The sequence below is a fragment of the Numenius arquata genome, chromosome 25 (assembly GCF_964106895.1).
Source record: "Numenius arquata chromosome 25, bNumArq3.hap1.1, whole genome shotgun sequence".
NCBI classification, from domain to species: Eukaryota; Metazoa; Chordata; class Aves; order Charadriiformes; family Scolopacidae; genus Numenius; species Numenius arquata.
In genome coordinates this window covers 4,572,663-4,592,081 of record NC_133600.1, presented here as the reverse complement: position 1 = coordinate 4,592,081, position 19,419 = coordinate 4,572,663, and the positions used below count along the sequence as shown (strand labels likewise).

Here is a 19,419-nt window from a genome sequence, read left to right as displayed (position 1 = left end):
CCGGGGCCGCCTCGGGAGGGGCCGGGCCCGGAGCCGTGGCGCCCACCGGGCCTGCGGGGGAACCCGTGAGGGGCCCCAGTGGAAGTTGGTTAAACCGTTATAAAAGGCTCAGCCTCATCCACGCGCGGGGTTCTCCTCCCCCTAGGGAGGCCGTAGGAGGGGAAGGGGGGGGGGGGAAAGCTGGGGAGAGCATAAACCGGGACCTAGATCCGCGGCTACCGGGAGCGGCCGCGGGGCACTGTGGGTGGGCCACCGCTTCCCGCCGCGCTCTTCAATTTGCGGCGCTGTCGTAAAGACGCGGACCGGGCGCCGCCGGCGCCGCTTTACGGCCAAGACCGGGTTCCGCCCTCTGATTGGCTCCGCCAGGGTCGCGCCGCGCTCTGATTGGCTCCGGCGGGGCGGCGCTGCCCTCTGATTGGCCCCGCGCGGGGCCAGGGGCGGTTTGAGCGGCAGCGCCCGGCGCGGCGGCGGCTTCGCGGCTCCGGCACGATGGTGAGTGGCGGCGGGGCTGGCCCGGCCCGGGAGGCCTGGAGCCGTGGGGAGGGCCTGAAGCTATGGGAAGGGCCTGGCTTCCCTACCCTCGCTGCCTGGGGCGGCAGGGACAGTGTCCCTCTCGCTGTCGCCGTCGGTGTCCCGGTACCCGGCGCGGTTCCCGGCCTTGCCTGAGGCCTTGCTCCTCCTTTTCTCTTACAGCTGCCCCTGTCCCTGCTGAAGACGGCGCAGAACCACCCTATGGTGAGTGCCGGCAGCGCAGCCCGGTCCCGCAGTCCGCCCTGGCCTCGGGCTTACCGGGGCAGGTCCTGGGGCTGGGCCGGCGCCCCCTGACTCCTCTCTCTTGCAGCTGGTGGAGCTGAAGAATGGGGAGACGTACAACGGGCACCTGGTGAGCTGCGACAACTGGATGAACATCAACCTGCGGGAGGTCATCTGCACATCCCGGGTAAGGCTGGACCCCCCCATCCCGGGCAGCCGGTCGGGGTCACCCACCCTCCGTGCCCCCAGGGAGCATTCCTGAGGGTGCCCAACCTCTGGCCGTGCAGCCGGGATGGCTCTGCTGTAGCTCAGAGGCCATCGCTCCTGTGCAAGCGTGACTTCTGCCTGAAATGCAGATTTGATACAGTTATTTCTCATATCCATGATAAAGGAATGCACTCGAGCAGGGTGGCTTTCTGCACCGCACAGGAACATCACGCGAGCGTTTCCCCCTGTGAGAGGGGTCTCGGTGCGGGGCTGGGGGGGCCCACAGGATGGGCCACAACAGCCCACGATGCTGAGCTGGGTTTCCCAAGAACGGAGCCTCTGTCTCTCATGTGCTGTTTGAGAAGCGATGTCCGCTTCAAACGCTGCGCTCGCTTTCATTAACTTGCTCGCCTCTCGCTCTCTAACTCTCCACATCAAAACGGAGGAGCTTCTTGTTTACCCACGCTGGGGCTCTGCGCCGTCTGGTGCTTTTTGCCCTTGGCCAAAGTCGCTCCAGAAGATTGTGATCTGTGTTTTGGGCTTTGACCTCACTCAGAGGTGTCTGGTCTTGTCCCTACTAGTGTGCACTGTGGGAAGTGGCAGCCGAGTGGATGTCGGTTGTTGCTGCTCTTTCCCTGCCCCTGAAACATCAGAGCTCCATGGGAGACGCTGGCAGAAATCCTTGTTCTTCTGAATATCTCTCCGTAAACCCCCAGTACCTGTTGTCTCCACAGCAGGAAAGTTTTGAACGATACTGCCAGGGCAGAGAGGCATATTGGCACATCAAAGGTGGGCCAAGGTGGGCACACTTTGGCTTCTGGTGGGACAAGTGGGAAGGAACTGCTGTCAAATTTAGAGAGGACAGACAGCAAAGCATTATTCGTGCCTGAAGCATGGATGATAACGTCCTTCTCCTTGGTAAGTGGCTTCCTACGGCTCGGTGCTCTGCTGTGGAAGAGCAGTAGCTCAGGTTTTATTCCCTCTGAGTGATCTTAGAGGCATCCTGTCGCACAGCAAAACAGCTGGGCTCATCAGCTGCGCTTCTGCCCGCCTTAAAACACCCAAGCCCGGGTGAAAGTGGAGCTGGAGCCGCCGCTGGGGTTGTCCTGTGGCACTGGGGGGGACTGGCCGCTAGATGGCACGGAGCGGCGGCGGACGGGCAGCCCCAGCCCCGGGGGCGGTTGTTTACTCCGGGGAGGCCGGAACGAGGAAGCCAGGGAGCCTGGCTCCATCCCTTCCTGCATCTCGAGCCAAGGAACAGCCAGGCGGATCCAAGGAAGGGTGGGGTTTGCTGGGTGTCTTTTGGAAGAGGACTCTCTTTCTCTCTGTCTTGTCTTGTGCGCGAAGGACTTGCCCGTACAGGCAGAGTTGCCCCAAATAACTCCTGGGGTGGCAGGGAGGGGGGAGGAGGAGGGGGAACGACTATTTTATCCCAAAAGAGGAGGAACGAGGCATTCTTGTTTAACCTACTCTTCTGGGACATGACAGACGCCTTGTCCACATGCTGCCACTTGAGAATCGCTGGGCTGGAGCGATCCCATCCGCAGCCAAATCCTGACAGAGCCGCTGCCCAGCCGGGGCTGTGGTGGGGGAGCAGGACGAGGCGGGTCCCCGTCCCTCCTCCCAGTTACATCATGGGCAGCCGGGTTGTTGTTCAGCTTCCACACTCCCTTCCTATTCCCACAGCTGCCCTCGGGACGTGGGAGCTGAAGCCCCTCATAGGTGCCATCCTAGGAAAGCCCTGAAAGGTCATTAAACAACATATAGAGACGGCTGCTCCATAACTGGGCACTTGAAGACTTTCTTTTATATATATATATATAATCTGTAAGCTCGTTATTTTCCACAGCTGCGGTTGCCGTGCTCTGGTGGCACACACCCCGCAGCCAGCTGGCTCCGGACCTGCCTCACTGCTCCATCCACACCCCAGAGGAGCAAAGGAGGGAGGTGACTCCCAGCTGAGGCTGCTGGAGAAGGAACCCAGCCGTGTACACGCCTTGGCTGCAGCTGCATTTTTCTTGCCCCGGTTGCTTTTTCGTAGCTGTTGTAACTTACCGCGCTTGCCTCTCCAGTCCCGCTTTCAATTCCCCTCTTACACGAGAAGGGAAGGGGCTTCTTTCCTCAACCTCTTCTTCTTTCATTTTCTGCGAGTGTTAGAGGCGGTTATGGAACAAATTGAAACTACACTTGTTGTGGCTGAATGCCCTTCCCTCCCCCCAGGTTGCAGGGTTATGTGTTTTGGAGGGAGAAAAAAACCCCACCAAACCCACCCTTTTTTGCAGCCAGTTCTAGAAAATGCTTTCAGAAAAGACTGGCGGAGCTGTCACACTCTCCAGAAGTGATGGAAACGTTCGAACGCCCCAAAAGTGATACAAAAGCACCTGGTTTTGTTCGTAAGCCTAACCCGTTGCTCCCCAATAGGATGGAGACAAGTTCTGGAGGATGCCAGAGTGCTACATTCGTGGCAGCACGATTAAATACCTGCGTATCCCCGATGAAATAATTGACATGGTGAAAGAAGAGGTGGTGTCCAAGGGCAGAGGCCGTGGCGGGATGCAACAGCAGAAGCAACAGAAGGGCCGTGGTGTTGGAGGTGCTGGACGAGGTAATGATCCTGTTTGTTTGCCAGCTCGGAGAGGGGTGAGCGGGTTCCCTGCCTTTAAATTTCACCTCCTGTGCAAGGAACGGCTCTCGCTTCTCACCTTTAAACCCAGGACTGTTTGTCTGGGAGAAGCCGGAGCCGCTCCTGTGCTAGATCTCGCTGAGAGATTGCGTCGCCTCGCTCCTACAGCAGCCTCTGCCAGAGAATAGCAAGGATTCGTGCCAGGGATGTGCCTCCCTCGTTACTGGGGTTGGGCAGGAGCTTAAGAGAGTCTGAACTTGACTGTTTCTACCCCTCCTGGCTGGTTGGGGAACGTGGCCCTACAAAACTGGTGTCTGTCAGTTTAGCAAGTCTGGGAGGGAGACAGATGGCTATTCTGTTTGAAAATAGACTGGGCTCTGACCATGGCAGTGATAGAAAAACATCATCTTTTTCTTCCGTTACAATGGGGCTTTTGATCTCCTGGCTTGTTGATTTATTTATTTAAAAAAAAAAAAAAAAAAAAAAAATCTCTCTGAGGGTTTGTGTTCCTCCTGCTCGACATGAATAATTCATGTTTCTGATAAAAGGGCAGGTTGCCACTTAGGAAGAAATAGGTCACCAAAACAACTCCTCCTTCCCTGCCCCACTTCACGGGGGTTGGGTGATCTCAGAGCGCTTCAGCTTGGGGATAGATTGGCTTTTTTTCTCCCCAAACTGACCTGCTGGAAGCCCAAGAGCTGTTTCTCTCCTTCTCCTCTCCCCCTCCTGCCACGTCTTTGGGATTTGCTTTGTGGTCACCTCTCGGCCCCGGGGTTGCTATCGGTGCAGCCTTAGCCCGCAGTAGGAGCTTAAAACCCCGAGCGCGCTCACTTGTTACGAGAAAATTGGGTTTGGCCTGGGAAATCTTAGGTTTTAAAAGGAGCCCCGGGGACTGAGATGCCGAGGGGCGAAGCCTCTCCTCGCAGCGCCCTTAACGAGCTGCCTGCGTTTTGACTATGCAAGGAATCCCGGGAGGACGGCTGGGACCTACCCGGGGCCATCACGCCACGCTGAGACGCGCAACGTGCGGCGTCTCCGACTCCCGGGGACTTCTGGAGCTAAAAAAAAAACCCTTACGATTTCTGCTGCCCGTGCTACCTCCGGGAAGCTCCGAGCATGCAAAAAGTGACCTTTACAAATCTGAAGGCGCCTTTATTTTTCCTCCTTCCCATTTCAGTGTCCAAAAGCACTTGGCATAACAGCTTTTTTGGATATGGTTGTTTGGACAAACATTTTAGCTGAAATATTTTCTCTGCTGTGGAAATATCCACCTTGTGGAGAGCAGAGCTGAGCTCTGTTTGAGGTGGAGTCCCCTGCTAGTTTTGATGTGCAGCTTAAATTCGCTGATGGAATATTTTAAAGGGAAGCTTCGGCATTTGCTAATTAGCTAAAAGGTTTGGCTCTCATTACTGAGACATGAAGGGAGGAGGAGAGGGGAAAAAAAAAAAAAAAAGAACCATAAGCAGGACAATTTTGTTGAGAGGCCAGCAGGCAGAAGTAAAGCTATAATTGTGCACACAGTTGAAAGGATTATTGTTTCTGACACTGGTAATCCTTCGTCTTTTACTTCTTGGCCTGCCAAATTGAGAAGTATGTCCCTTTTCGCTCAGCTTTGCTCAGAGCCCTGCAAGCATCCCAAGGACTGCAGGGTTAGGAGCAATTTATATTTCTTTGCCTCTGGTTTAGACACGTCTCCTCCACGAAGCAACCAGAGCAGAGGTTGCTCTGGAGAAGCTTTTCTGCCTCAGCCACGCCAGGGATCTCCTTTGGTTCCAGCGTTTGTGGAGGGTAGATCCACAGTCCCTTTATCTCTTGCACACGGAGATAAAAATTACTGCCTGGAATCGCTTTCTGTTCGTTGGGGGTGAATCTGAGGGAGGGTGGGGGTGGTGCTCAGCAGCTCCCCCGACAGAGACGGTGGCAGCTCTGGGGTATGAGGATGTTGGTTTGTCCGCAGCGGGTCCCACCGCAGCCTCCCGGTTCCCGCTGCCTCCCCCGGCAGCGTGTGGTACACGCTGCCCTCTCTGGAGCCGAGGATCGCCCCGTCCAGGAGCCAGGCCGTGGCAGAGGGACGTGTTTCATTCTGTTTTGTAGCTGAGCAGTCCTCAAACCGAGTCACCCTCTTCATTTCTTTTGGTTTGCCCTTAAAAGTTTCAGGCGACGCGGTATCCCACTGGATTTAAAACGTGGTATCGCTTCCTTGGTTCCATTTTTCAGAAGTTCAGGTCAATTTATGTCGATAGCACAAAGGGAACATTAACACAGACATCAACACACTGGGGAGGTATCCCTGAACTTGCCGGGGAGGGGGGGGATAAGTTTTTTTGCGCTCTGTGAATACCAGGTCTGGAATTGACAAGGGAAAAAATCTAACAGCCCCTTTTCTGCTTTTAACACTAGAAAAAGAGGCGTTTGAGTAAAACACAAATACCTGTAGAGCTGTGAGTGGTTGGGAGATGTTAGTGGCTGGTTACGCTGATGCTGTTGTATCCTTGCTCTTTCCTTTCTGCTCCGTAGGTGTGTTTGGTGGCCGTGGCCGAGGAATCCCAGGCAGCGGAAGGGGCCAGCAGGAAAAAAAGCCAGGCAGACAATCGGCGAAGCAATGAGAGGGTGTTTGCAGCCCGGCCGGGGACAGTGCTGCGATGCCCCTTGGTTTTTATCACCTCAGGATTGCCATATGTTCAAAAGCGTTACCTTTTCTACTCTTCCATCAGTTGATCGGTGCCCGAATCACGTAGTTTGGAAGCCCCTCGCGATTTAATCCGGTAAAGTGGAGTTATTCACTCCTGGTAGTAAGTCATTGGAAATATTTAAAAATAATCATTCACGGTTAAGGACCTAAGCTCTGCCTTCTCCTGAGAGTGAAAGCACTATTTAATTTTTCAGGATCACCAGGTTTAATTTAAAAGATTATCCCGTACCGTGGTACAAGAACGAAGGCAAACACTTTCTGGATTGTTGGGATTATTATTTTTCTTTTGATACTTGAAACTTGGGAAACTTGTTGCATTTGTAACAGATGCGAGTGTTTGGGTTTAAAAACACTGAACTTGAGGATATTGTATCTTTACGAGAGTAGTCTTAAGGGTTTGGGGTTTTAAAAAAAAAAAAAAAGAAAAAAAAACAACAAAAAAAAAACCAAAAACCAACAAACTTTTAAGCTACTGTTTATCTTCTGTTTCTGGCCAGTTGCTTCCGTCTCTCTCCTATGGCTTAAGGGAGAATTTGGGATGAACATGGGCCTTCAAGGCTTGTTTCCAAGAGAGCTTTGTGATAAATGAGGGTTTCCCAATTAGCGTCTTACTAATTTGACTTCAGATTAGAAGCTTCCTTTAAAGGAAAGGGTTTTCTGTGTTTCCTTGTGGAAGGCTGGGGTGCCCCTTACTCTTTATGTTGGGGTGGGGTTGTTTTGGGTTTTGTTTTTTTGTTGTTTTTTTTTTTTTTTTCCCTGAAAAGCAACCGAGCCGTCGAGTTGAAGTGATTTATTTTCCCCTCCGCTTTGAAAACTCTCTCCCTTGTGCCCGCGGCACAAAACCCTGAACTCGGACAATATTTCTCAAGCTTCTTTCTTCTGGTACCTAGTGATTGACTTCACTACACGTACTTGTCATTTCCTTTCCTAATCGCCCATTATCTTTCCTTGGGGCCACAGAGTGGGAGCGTGTCCCTCCCGTAGGTTTAGAAAGCTCCTGGGAATTCCCAGGTCGGGTTGCTCCAGTCTTCCATCCCACGGGGTGCAGGGTCCAAAACGCACCCCCAAAATATCCTGGCTGATCTGAATTGAATGTCTGCATGGGGGCACCGGGGGAAGAAAGAGGCTCTGGCCGTGCCTCGACCCCCTGAATGGATGAAATAGCTTAATTTTAGGGGAAAAGCCGATATTGTGATTTGTTCTGAACAGGTTTTTTGGTTTGGTTTTGGTTTGTGTGTTTTGTTTTGTTGTTTTTTTTACAAGTGATTCCCATACCGAAGCCTACTCTCTGCCGTCACCGCTGTATGGAAAAAAAAAAAAAAAAAAAAAGAGTGAAGAACATGCTTTTATATATACTTATTTTTTTAATGTTTATAGAACCGGCGCGCAGTGGTGAGTAGGAATAAATCGCCGACCTGTACGAAACGCCTCCCTCTCTCTCTCTGCGGCGGCGCCTGAGCCCTGCCTGACCCCGCGCGCCCCCGCTTCGCCTAAACCCCGCTATAAGTAATAAATCCCCAAGTTGATGGGCTAAACCTTTGGCTGCTAAACAGCAGCCGCGTGTTCTCCGTGGCCGCCTTTCCTTGGCGAGGCGTTAACCGGCACTCGATCCCCATCCCTGGGTTCTGCCGAGGAGCCAGTTCCAGGCGATAGGAAAGGGTCCGCGTGTGTCCTCCTTGCTGGAAACTCGGGCTCAACGTAAATAAACGTCCCTGTGGCCTTTTTTAACAAAGCCCAGCCAGAGCCCCGTGTCAAACTTTCCCGTCCCAACCTGCTCCCCTCCCTTTCGGGTCGCTGCGGCCACACGAACTCCACGTGTTACAGCTGCGCGGGTGAAAAAGGAAGCGACTGCAGCGCTGTCTGGATTTTTAGGTCTGTTCTGGCCAGATAAATCCTCACCGCAACAATGGGACCTCTGGCTTCGGCTCAGGGTAGGGTCCTCCAAGTACGCCTTGTCTCCTGGCGGGTCAGGCATTGGAGCTCGTTAAGTTCTGCTTTCATTTAATTACGATCACGGGCTTTAGCAGCCTTCCCCGGTGGCCTTCCCCCCCCCCCCCCGCTTCGTTTTTCCACCACCGGAGGAATATTTTTGTCCCCTGGGAGGGCAGCTGGCCCCAGGCAGCAGCAGGTTGGGTGGAAGATGGCTCTGAGCAAGAGCCGCATCGAGCCTGGGCGTCGATGCGATGCTCGTTTTGTGGCTTTGGCCCTTTCTGCCCCAAAAACTGACCCAGGGAAGGGTGCGGGGAGACGAGCCATGGCTGGAAAAAAAACCCAACCAACCAAACAAACAAAAAAAAAAACCCCAACAAAACCAAAAAACACAAACCCAAAACAGGGAGGAGCGAGATAAAAGCAACAACCGGAGAGGAGGAAAAAGGTCTGAGCCTGGCTGCCGGCGTGGGTGGGTGCGCGTACCGTCCGTCCGGAAAGACGGGGTTGGGAGGCAGTGGTGGTGGGGGGTGTTCCCGGTAAAGGCCACCCTGGAAACCCTCCCTGCTGCTTCCCCCCCCCCCTCCCCCCCCCAAATGACATTTTCAGGGCGATGGGGTCGGCGGTGGCTCCGGCGGGCGCGGGGCCGTGTCTCTGGCGCTGCGGCACATCGCTGCGCATCGCTGCTGGCCGCCCCGGCCGTGACTCATAACTTCTGTGCCTGGCCAGGGAGGCAGCCCAGGAATAGTTACACACCAGCCGCCTGCGACGCGGAGGGAGTGGCCGCCGAAATATTTCAGGGCTGCGCTAAGCAACTAAAAATACACGTCAAACCACCCTCCTCCTCCTTTTTCCTTTTTAAATATGTTTTCTTTCTTTCCTTCTAATTTTTTTTCTTTTTTTTTTTTTTTTTTTTTTTTGGCTGTAATTCTGGGGTTTGATTGTCGGAGGCCCCCGCGCTCGGGGGCAGCGCGGGTCCCTCGGGGCTTCCTCGGGGACCAGCGTGGGTTTTTGGGGGCAGGCAGCCGGGGACTTCTTGTTTTCCCGGCTTGGTTCCTCTCTCCCTCCCTGCGGCGATGACTAAGAGGCGGCTTCTCCCGTGCGCCCGGTGCAAATCCCAGGGTGGCAAACGCTCTCCTGCTCCTTCCCTTTTTTTTTTTTTGGGGGGGGGTGGGGGGGTGGCTCGGTGAGCCGGGAAGGAAGGGGGATGCGGGTGCATCCATGGTAGCCCGTGGGCATCTCGGTTTGGGTCCAGCCCGTGTGCTCGGTCGGAGCCACGGCGGCACGGCACCTTGTTTTAGCTCCCGGCCGGAGCAGGATGGGGTGATGCCGATGTAATGGAGCCGGTTGCACCCACGGGAATGGTCCCGGTGGGGCCGGGGAAACGGGGAGAGCAGGAGCCGTGCGGGGACCGGAGGTGTGAGGATGCTCTGGTGACGGTGGCCCCGCTCGAGGCTCGTCCTGTCCTGGCCCGAGGTTCGGTGGCGGCGGTGGTGTGGGTTCATCCCAAATCCTCGCCGCCTGCTGCGGGGCAAATATAGCCCGGGTGGCAGGTGGCACGGCGCAGCGTGACTCAGTGGGCGCTCGCGGGGACCAGCCGGGCTCCGGCGCCTCCGGGAATAGCAGCTTTGGCCACCAGCTCCCAGTCCAGGTGACGGTGGCACTTGCCACCAGCTCCGTGGACGGGGACCTCCCGGCTCGCGCTCCTCACGGGTCTCTGGCGGAAGGGGCCGCTGAATCATGACCCTCATTAAACGCTCATTAGGAAAATGAAGCTGCCGGCTTGCCGCGGGCATCGGGCCGCCACCGGCGAGACAACCTGCGGTGTCTCGGGTTTGGGGACAAGGGACATGTGGGATGAGCAGCAGTGGGGGGCTGGGGGGGGGGGGGGGGAGGATGGCAGGATGAGGCCGGGGGTGCCACAAACCTCGGGGAGGGACACCCAGGGGGGTGGCAGGGATGCCCGGCTGGTGGCTCGCATCCCTGGCCACCAGCCAGCCGCTCTCCCAGGGAGGCCCCAGGGCCGGTTCGTTCCTCCCTGGGACCAATTAAAGCACCTCCAGCCCGGGATGGGGCTCCTTTGGTCCCGGTGGCCGTGGGGGGCGGGGGGGAGGGGGTGTCCCCGTGTGTGTCCCCGTGTGTGTCCCCCCGCCAGGGTGGCCGGGTTTCGTCAGGACGGAAAGTCTGAACCTGCCGGTCCGGCCGCGGCCGCACCCCTAATGACGGGTTTGCGGCGGAAACGCCACGGCGGCTTCACCTGGGAGCTCCGCCGAGCCCCCGGGGGGACACCGGCACCGGCACCCGCCCCGCATCGGGACACCGGGGGCAACGGAGAGGGTGACGGGAACGGGAGGACCCCGGGGATGGGGCTCAGGCGCGCTCTGGTTTATTTGGGGTTAATCAAGTGGGTTGATTTGCGGTTTAATTAAGAACGGCTGTTGGGGAGGGTAGGTCGCCATCAGGCGCAGCTGCCCCCCCGCCGTGCCTCGGTTTCCCCGCTGCCGGCACCGGGGGCTGCCCCAGCCCCTGTCCTGGGTGTCACCCATGTCCTGGGTGTCACCGGTGTCCCCCCGTGGCCTCCCTGCAGCCAGGGCTGAGCCATGCCATACCCTGTGCCGTGCCGTCCCCATGCCCGGTGCCATGCCCGATGGTCCCCATGGCCAGCGCGGCACCGGCATGGCCGTCACCTCCACCCCAGCACTGGGACCCACCGGGGCCAACCCCGCTGATTTATCGCCCTCGTTAGCGCGGGCCCAGGACCATCTGGCTGCAATTAGGGGCGGCTCATGGTCACCGCGGCCCCGGTGTCCCCCATGGCCCCGGTGTCCCCCATGGCCGTGCCGGGACCCCTCGGCGTGCACGACGGGGGGCCGTATCCTGCCGGTGAGGTACCGGGGCTGGGGGGGGGGGGGTTATCGTCGGCCATCAGGGCTGCCTCCCCCCCGCGCGGCGGCGGCTGCACGCGGGGACGGGTGACGTCAGCCGCTGACGCCGATCCACCCCCTCAGCCGCCCGCGGGCTTGGCCGGCCGTGACGTGCGCCGCCGCCACCGCTTAACTCCTTCCCTTCGCTGCCGGTTGAACCGGGGGGGGGGTCCCGGGGGGCGGTGGGAGGTAATGGGGGGGTCAGGCCCGGTTGACCCAGCGCGGCGCTGGGCCCGGAGCAGGCCTGGAGCCGGGATGGCGGCGTTGAACCCCACCGTGCACCGCCGTTGGGTAGCCCGCCATGCGGCGGCGTGTGCCGGTGGTCGCCGGGCAAACCCCAGCGTCCCCGGTGCCACCGGGACACACCGGTGACAAATGTCGAGGTCGGGGGGGGGGGATGGCGGAGGGGACGACGACGACACAAGCTGTGACAAGGGAGGTGCTGGGGGCACACACGCTGTGGCAGCCCCGTCCCACCGGGGCAGGGACCGGGTGGGTGGCTGGTTCCCGATCCCGGTGGCCGGTTCCCAGTCCCGGTGCCCGGTCCCAGTGGCCGGTGCCCAGTGCTCGGACCTGGTCCCGGTGCCCAGTCCCGGTGCTCAGACCCAGTGGCCGGTGCCCGGACCTGGTGCCCGGACCCAATGCTCGGACCCGGTGGCCAGCGCTCGGACCCGGTGGCCAGTCCCGGTCCCCGCACGTGGTTCTTGGACCCAGTGGCCGGTGCCCGGTCCTCGGACCTGGTCCCGGCGGCTGGTGCTGGGTCCCGATACCCAGTGCCTGGTCCCGCTGCCCTGTCCCGCTCCCCGGTGCTCGGATCCGGTGACCGGTGCCAGCGCCCGGTGCTCAGTCCCGGTCCCGGTGCCCGCTCCGCCCCTCCCTTTGTGCCGAGCAGCCCCGGTGGGGCGCGAGGCCACGTGACCGCCCCTCCCCCTACCCCCCCTCCCTCCCCCCGGCCCTGACGTCAGCCCAGGGGCCCTCGCGCTGTTGTCCCGTTTACCCGCCGGTCGCCCCGGCGACGGCCGGGGCCCAGGAGTGGGCGTGGCGCCGCCTCTCCGGGGCGGAGGCCCCGCCTCCCCGTCCCCGCGACGGAGAGGCGGGGCGAGGACGTCATCTACAGCCAATGGGGGCTCGGCGCGGTGAGGTCACCGCGGCGGCGCCGGGTATTTAAGGCGGCGCGGGGGTCGCGGCGGCGGCAGACGCGTGTGTGTGCGCGCGCGCGAGTGCGGGGCCACGGCCGGTGCTACCGGCGCCTCCCCCGCCCTCCCTTCCCCCCCCACCCCCCGGCTCCGCTTCGCCCCGTTCCTCCCCCCGCCCCGGCCCCGTTCCCCCGCAGCCGGGCGGGGGAGGAGGATGGAAACACCCTTCTACCATGATGATGTGTTGAGCGGCCTCGGCAGCGGCTTCGCCCCGTCCTCCGGTAGCAGCGGGCTCCTCCTGCCCTTCCCCGGCGGCAGCATGATGAAGAAGGACGCGCTCGGGATGGCCTTACCGGAGCAGGTGGCGGCGGCGTTGAAAGCACCGGGGGCGGCCAGCGGTGAAGCGGCGGGTTTGCTGGGCTCGGCCGATCTGGGTCTGCTGAAGCTGGCCTCCCCCGAACTGGAGCGGCTCATCATCCAGTCCAACGGGCTGGTGACCACCACCCCCACCAGCGGCCAGTTCCTCTACTCCAAAGCGGCCGCCTCCGAGGAGCAGGAGTTCGCCGAGGGCTTCGTGAAGGCGCTGGAGGACTTGCACAAGCAGAACCAGCTGGGCGGCGGCGCGGCGGGGAGCGGCGGAGGAGGAGGAGGAGGAGGCGGCGGCGGTGGAGGAGGAAGCAGCAGCAGCAGCGGCGGAGCGGGCGAGCTGCCCGCCGCCGGCCTGGCCCCGGAGCCGCCGGTCTACGCCAACCTCAGCAGCTACCCGGCGGTGAGCTACGCCGCCGACCCCGGCCCCTTCGCCGCCCCCCCTCCGCGGCTCCCCCCGCCGCCTCCCCCGCCGCCGTTAAAGGACGAGCCCCAGATCGTCCCGGAGGTGCCGAGCTTCGGGGAGAGCCCGCCGCTCTCCCCCATCGACATGGACACGCAGGAGCGCATCAAGGCGGAACGAAAGCGGCTGAGGAACCGCATCGCCGCCTCCAAGTGCCGCAAGAGGAAGCTGGAGCGGATCTCCCGCCTGGAGGAGAAGGTGAAGAGCCTCAAGAGCCAGAACACGGAGCTGGCCTCCACCGCCAGCCTCCTCCGCGAACAGGTCGCCCAGCTCAAGCAGAAGGTCCTCAGCCACGTCAACAGCGGCTGCCAGCTCCTGCCCCAGCACCAGCACCAGGTGCCGGCGTACTGACCCGGGGGGCACCGAGGGGCTCCCCCACACACCCACCACCTCCCCCCCACCCCCGGGGGGCACGGACTGAGGGGGACCCGGCTTACCCGGGGCACGGACTTGAGGGGACCCCCGGATTCCCCCCGAGCGTGGACTTGAGGGGACCCCCCCGGGCTCCCCCTCACGCTTCTCCCGGGACACGGACTTGAGGGGACCCCCGGATTTCCCCCCGGGCGCGGATTGAGGGGACCCGGGCTCCCCCTCACGCTTCTCCCGGGGCACGGACTGAAGGGACCCGGCTCCCCCCGAGGATGGGGGGGGTGGGGGGGTGGAGGCGGACGGACTGGGGGAACCCCCGGGTTCCCCTCACGCTTCCCCGCCACCGCTGGGGCGGCACGGACTTGTGGGGACCCCCGGGTTCCCCTTCACGCTTTCCCGCCATTCCCGGACTGAAGAGGACGCGGGGCCCCCTCACGCTTCCCCCGACACGGACTGAGGGTGTGAGGGGGAGAAGGACCGTGTTCCTGAGGAGGAAGGGGGGGGCGAGGACGCCGCCTTCCCGCCCCGCCACCGGACTGAGGGTGCGAGGGGAGGGAGGAGGACGACGACCCTCTTCCTGAGAGGACGGGGGCGACGAAGCCGCCCTTCCCGGACTGAGAGGGGGGAACCCGGGGCCGTCGTCGTCGTCCGTCCCCCCCCCCATCCCGCCGGCATGGGACTCTTCCCGAGACATTCCAGTCAAGGCCCTAGTAAATCCCCCCCTCCTCCGCCACACGGAGATCCCGCCTCTCGCTGTCTGTTTCGCCGGGGGAGAACGGGGACGGGGCGGGGGGGGGAAAAGGACGGGACGGAAGGGCCCGGCGGCGGCGCGGGCAGGAAGCGGCGAGGCCCGGCTGCCATCTTGGGGACGGGGCTGGACGGGGGGGGGGGAGAAGGGAGCGGGAACTGGGGGGGTGTGAGGGCTCCGGAGGGGGGGGGGGGGGAATTTTGGGGGGTGATGGGGGGGGGGTGTCGGATGGAGGGAGTGTGGGGTTGCCCCCTGGGGATAGGGGGGTGGCTCTGGGAGTCCCTGGGGGGGGGGGGGGTGTTGGGGGCGGGGGGGAATCTCATCGGGTAATTGGGGGGGGGGGGGGTTGGGTGTTGGGGGGGGGGGTGTCTGGGGTCACTGGGGATCACATGAGGGGGGTGTTTGGGGTTACTGGGGGTCCCCTGGGGGGGTCGGGTTACTGGGGCTCCCTGGGGGTGGGTGTTCTGGAGGCACTAAGGGTCCCCTGGGGTCACTGGGGCTCTTTTTTTTTGGGGGGGTGGGGGTGTCTGCAGTCACTGGGGGTCCCATGGGGGGATCCCCATGGGTGGGGAGGGAGATGGGAGGGGGGAGGAAACCCGGTTGCTTGTGTGGGTGCTCGTTATGGCTGCAGCTCTGTCCCAGCCATTGTCCTGCCGGACCCCTGGGGTGGCTGATGGCTCCACGGGGGTGTCACCAACTCCCCCTTCACACCCTGCTGGCACCCCCGGGGTCACCCGGCTGGGCCCCACCAGGGCGGACGGCGAAGCTGGGCTTCCGTGACTCCTCCCTGGGCTTCGGCAGCTCGGCTTTCCCTTCCCTGCACCGCCATCGCTCCTCCTCCGTGTCCCCCACCTGTGGGGCCTGATCCCCGCTCCGTCCCCAGGGACGGACCCTCTTTCCCGGGAGTGTCCCTCTTTGGGGACAGTGACACCGGCAGCAGGAAGGTCGGCTGTGGCTGTGGCGTGCCAAGCCGTGCCAGGCACCCAGGATCGCCCCCCCCTGCTCCTGGGGGTTTGGGGGGGAGCCCACCACGCGGGGGACCTGCTATGGGTGGCAGTGGGGGACCCCGGGGACCCAGCGTGGTGCCGGGAGGAAGCGCCTGTCCCTGCCGTGCGGAAGCGGTTGCTGGCACGGCACGGCCATGCTGCGCCCCGGATGCGCTGTTCCGGTAGGGAGACAGACGGGGTGTCTGCCGGGGCCATGGCAGAGCCGGTGGGTCCGGTGTCACCATGTGCCCCTGTTCCCAGGTCCCTGTGTCACCACATCCCTGTGTTCCAACAGTTTTAAGTCTCCCGTGTCCCCAGATCCCTTTGTCCTCAAGTCTCCACCCCCCCCCCCAACCCCTGTGTCCCCATGTCCCTACATCCCAGTGTACCCACACCCTTGTGTCCCTGTGTCCCCATGTTCCCGGACCCCCTCACCCCTGTGACCATGTCTCCCCCCACCCTTGTGTCCCCATGTCCCCGCATCCCAATGTACCCATATTCCCACACCCCCACAAACCCGTGTCCCCATATCCCCACACCCCATATCCCCCTACACCGTGTCCCCGTGTCCCCACACCCCCCGTCCCCATAACCCCACACCCCTCTGTCCTCATGTCCCCACATTCCCCAGCCCCATGTCCCCACACTCCCCCCACCCCCGTGTCCCCTTGTCCCTACACCCCCCACCCCCGTGTCCCCTTGTCCCTACACCCCCCACCCCCGTGTCCCCTTGTCCCTACACCCCCCAACCCCGTGTCCCCCTGTCCCCATCCGGACCCTCGTCCTCCCCGGGCTGATGGAGGTAGCGGTGATTCCCGCTGCCCGGTCTCACGGTCCGGGGGGGGAGGGGGGCACGGGGTAAACCGAGGCAGGGTGATGGGGTCGGGGGGGGGGGGTGTCCCCGTGGGGTCCCGGGGGTGCGGCACGGCCCGGTGCCGGCAGGGGGCGCCTCCCCCGGGGCGAATAAAGGCGGGGGCTGGGGCGGGCGGCGGCAGAGCGGGCCCCGGGGCAGCGGCGGGGCCCCGGGGCGGCGGTGGCGGCGGGATGGCCCGGGACACGCTCCGCCTGTTGCTCTGCTGCGCCTCTGCCCTGCTCGCTGCAGGTACCGGGGGACCCGGGGCGGGGGGTGCCCGTGAGCCCCGGGGGAGGTCCTGGGGGGGGTGGGGGGGTGTCTGTGCACCCCGCAGCACCGAGGAGGGGGGTGTGTGTGTATGCATGTGCGTCCCGGTGGCACCGGGGGGGGGGTGGGTCCGTGGTGTCTCCCCGCCCAGCCCTGCGGCACCGGGCACCCTGCAGCACCCAGACCTAGATGCTTTGGGGTACGGGGGGTGTGCTCCCCCAGGCTCTGCACGGAGGGGCTCAGTGTGCTCCAGGCGCTGGGGGGGGGCGGTCCTTGTGTCTCCGGGGTCCAGGGCTCGCCGGGAGGAGGTGGTGGTGGTGGGGAAGATAGGGGGGTTGCAGGGGGACCAGATTCAGCCCCTGCCTTCCATGGCACCGGGGTGGGCTGCACCTGCTCCCCGAGGGTCCCCCCCGGGGGGCTCACCAGGCTGGAGGCGAGCACCCTGCCCCTCCTGCAGCCGGCGGCACCGTGGGGCAGGATGCGGCCCCGGTGCTGCCAAACCGGCTGGGCCGGCTGGTGCTTGGGGTGGCGCGGGTGCTCTGGCACTGCCTTGGCACTCTGGGGGTTAAAGGACCCCCGTACCCCACGCTGCTGTGGGACCACGGCTCATCTTGGCCCCCCATTTCCAGCTTGGGCCCCCAGCAGCCCACCTGCACCCCAGGGTGCCTCGATTCGCCTGTCTTGGCACGGGAGCTGGGGTGCTCAGCCCTGGGTTTGTCGCCATCCCAGTGGAGGGTGGCAGCTGGGTGGGAATGGCCCGTCCCGGTGGGCCCGATGGCTGTGGGGACCCCCAGCTGCCAGCCGTGCTGGCCCCACCTGAGTGCTGGGTGCCAGGCTCTGCCATGGGGCATTTTTTTCTGGTGTCTCCCCTGGGGCTGGGCTGGACCTGCTCCTCCTCTTGTGCAAACAGGACTTTGGCAGATAAGGGCACTGCCGGGCGCTGCCCGGGAAACCCTGCCGTGTCCCATGTGGCCACGGCGGAGCCCCCCTCATGTGCCGGCCCCGGGCCGTCTGGTGGGTGCCACGAGGGCCGGGCTGGCACGTGTCCTTGTGCTCATGCCCACCACCGCCATGTTGCTCTGCTTGTGCCCATGTGCCTGTGCCACGATGGCTTGGGAGGCTCTTCCCAACCCTGGTTTTCTGGGATGCGATATTGGCTAAATCCCGGGTTTCTGGTCCTCTGTGTATGGTGAAAGCAGCTGGAAAGTGAGCACCGGGAGCCGGGACAGGCCTTTCCCCGAGCCCTGCCTGCCGGGGGGCTGCTGCCCCATGGCCCTGCTGTGTCCTTCTGACCAGCTCTCTCCTCAAAGCTTTAGAGAAAGGACGTGGCGCCGATAGCAACAGCATCCACTCAAGGACATCCATGTCACTGTCTTCACCCAGCACACCCACAGTCATCAACTTGGGGACATCCAACGTGTCTCTAACCACCTCCAGCATGGGGATGACCAATACGCCTCTGTCCAGCCTGGCCACGGTGTCGTCTCCGTCCAGCAAAGCGAGCACAGCGGCACCTACACCAACTTCATCTAACCCAGCCACCACAGCGTCTCCATCCATGACACTGAGCTCAGCGGTGCCCATGACATCTTCACCCAACCCAGCCACCACAGCATCTCCATCCATGACACTGAGCTCAGCGGTGCCCATGACATCTTCACCCAACCCAGCCACCACAGCGTCTCCATCCATGACACTGAGCTCAGCGGTGCCCATGACATCTTCACCCAACCCAGCCACCACAGCGTCTCCATCCATGACACCAGGCTCAGTGGTGTCCATGACACTTTCACCCAACCCGGCCACGACATCGGCTCCGGCAGCACCTACGACACCTTCAACATCCCCATCCAACACGACCACGGCACCATCTTCGGCCACCAGGCATCCATCCAGCTCGACGGCAGCGCCAGTCCCATCCTCGCCCAGGCCCCCCAGCCACACTTCTGCGCCCACCGTGAGCTCCAGGCCTAACAGCACCTTGGCCACCAGCTCCAGAACGACACTGGCCATCGGCACTGGCACTGTGGCTGACAACTCAGGTGAGAGCCAGGCTGGGGGGGCACCATGTGGGCAGGGAGCCCCCAGACCTGCCGGTGGCCATTGGGCATGGCAGCAGCCCCGGGTCCCCCTAGACCCCCGACTCAGGGGCTGCGTTTGCAGGATGGGGCAGGGGGGCTCCAGGGTGTGGGTCTCTGGGTGCGCCCCTGGGCTGCCCCATCCATGGGGTGAGGGGGGTGTGTGTGTATTGAGACATCCCCCTTTTTCCCCCAGCCTTTTTGTCATGGGACCCCGATCAGCAGGGTGGGAGGGCTGGTCCCCCACGGGTGGAGGTGACACGGGAGCTGGATGCTGGGTCTGAGGAGTGGGCCGGTGAGGAGGGGGGAGCTGGAGCTGGTCTCAAGCCCCCTTGAGCCCCAAGAGCCACCACGGTGCTTGGAGGCTGGGCATGAGGCTCGGTGGTGCCGGGGGGATAACGGGGTGCCTGTCTCACCCCCACAGCGCAGCCCCCCGCCAAGACTAACCCCGGCCTGGTCGTCGTCATCTGCCTTTTCGTCTGCGTGCTGGTGGGGGGGGCGACGATGCTGCTGGTGCGGCTGTGCCGCCGGCGCGGGACCCCCCGCTTCCGCCACCTGGACGAGGTGCCCATGGTGCGTGGGGGGGGACCAAGGGGGGGGTGTTGGAGGGCTGCGGGGCCAGGCTGCAGGTGCTCACCCCACTCTCTCTCTTTCCTAGAGCAAGGTGACCGAGGGGTCTCCCGTCACCCAGCACGCACCCAGGTGACCCCCTCCACTGCGGTGCCCCCCCGCCCCGGGCTGCCCACGCTGCTGAATAAAGAAGCTGCTGCTTTGGCTCTGGTTTCCCGTCTGCCGTGTGCTCTGCACCTTGCCCAGGGAAAACCCCAGGTCCCGGGGGAGGCCCCAACCGCTTTCGGGGTCCCCCGCACCTGGCTGGAAGCCCTGGGATGCCCCCAGGCAGGGTGGGTGCAGGGTGTGGTGGTGGTGCCGCTGGGTGGTGGGGGCCACGCATCCCACCCCCCCCCGGTGAGGTGGGAATGGGAGGGAGCGCGCGGCCAGGCACGCACGTCGCCTTCCTTCTGCTC

The 19,419-nt window shown here is 62.6% G+C and overlaps 3 protein-coding genes across 3 annotated transcripts; all 3 read left to right on the top strand.

Moving 5' to 3' along the window:
- Positions 1 to 42: 42 nt before the first annotated feature.
- On the top strand, positions 43 to 7,694 carry LSM4 (LSM4 homolog, U6 small nuclear RNA and mRNA degradation associated). Its single transcript, XM_074163784.1, has 5 exons — positions 43 to 492; positions 694 to 735; positions 842 to 940; positions 3,382 to 3,565; positions 6,101 to 7,694. The coding sequence occupies exons 1-5, from the start codon at positions 490 to 492 to the stop codon at positions 6,187 to 6,189; spliced, it is 417 nt and encodes a 138-aa protein (XP_074019885.1). The 5' UTR covers positions 43 to 489; the 3' UTR covers positions 6,190 to 7,694.
- A 4,784-nt stretch (positions 7,695 to 12,478) lies between these two features.
- On the top strand, positions 12,479 to 14,196 carry JUND (JunD proto-oncogene, AP-1 transcription factor subunit). Its single transcript, XM_074163833.1, has one exon. It carries the CDS (start codon positions 12,479 to 12,481, stop codon positions 13,442 to 13,444), a length of 966 nt encoding a protein of 321 aa, XP_074019934.1. The 3' UTR covers positions 13,445 to 14,196.
- Positions 14,197 to 16,240: 2,044 nt separating this feature from the next.
- CIST1 (colon, intestine and stomach enriched 1) lies at positions 16,241 to 19,176 on the top strand. Its single transcript, XM_074164028.1, has 4 exons — positions 16,241 to 16,298; positions 17,627 to 18,358; positions 18,819 to 18,967; positions 19,053 to 19,176. The coding sequence occupies exons 1-4, from the start codon at positions 16,241 to 16,243 to the stop codon at positions 19,098 to 19,100; spliced, it is 987 nt and encodes a 328-aa protein (XP_074020129.1). The 3' UTR covers positions 19,101 to 19,176.
- Positions 19,177 to 19,419: the final 243 nt, after the last annotated feature.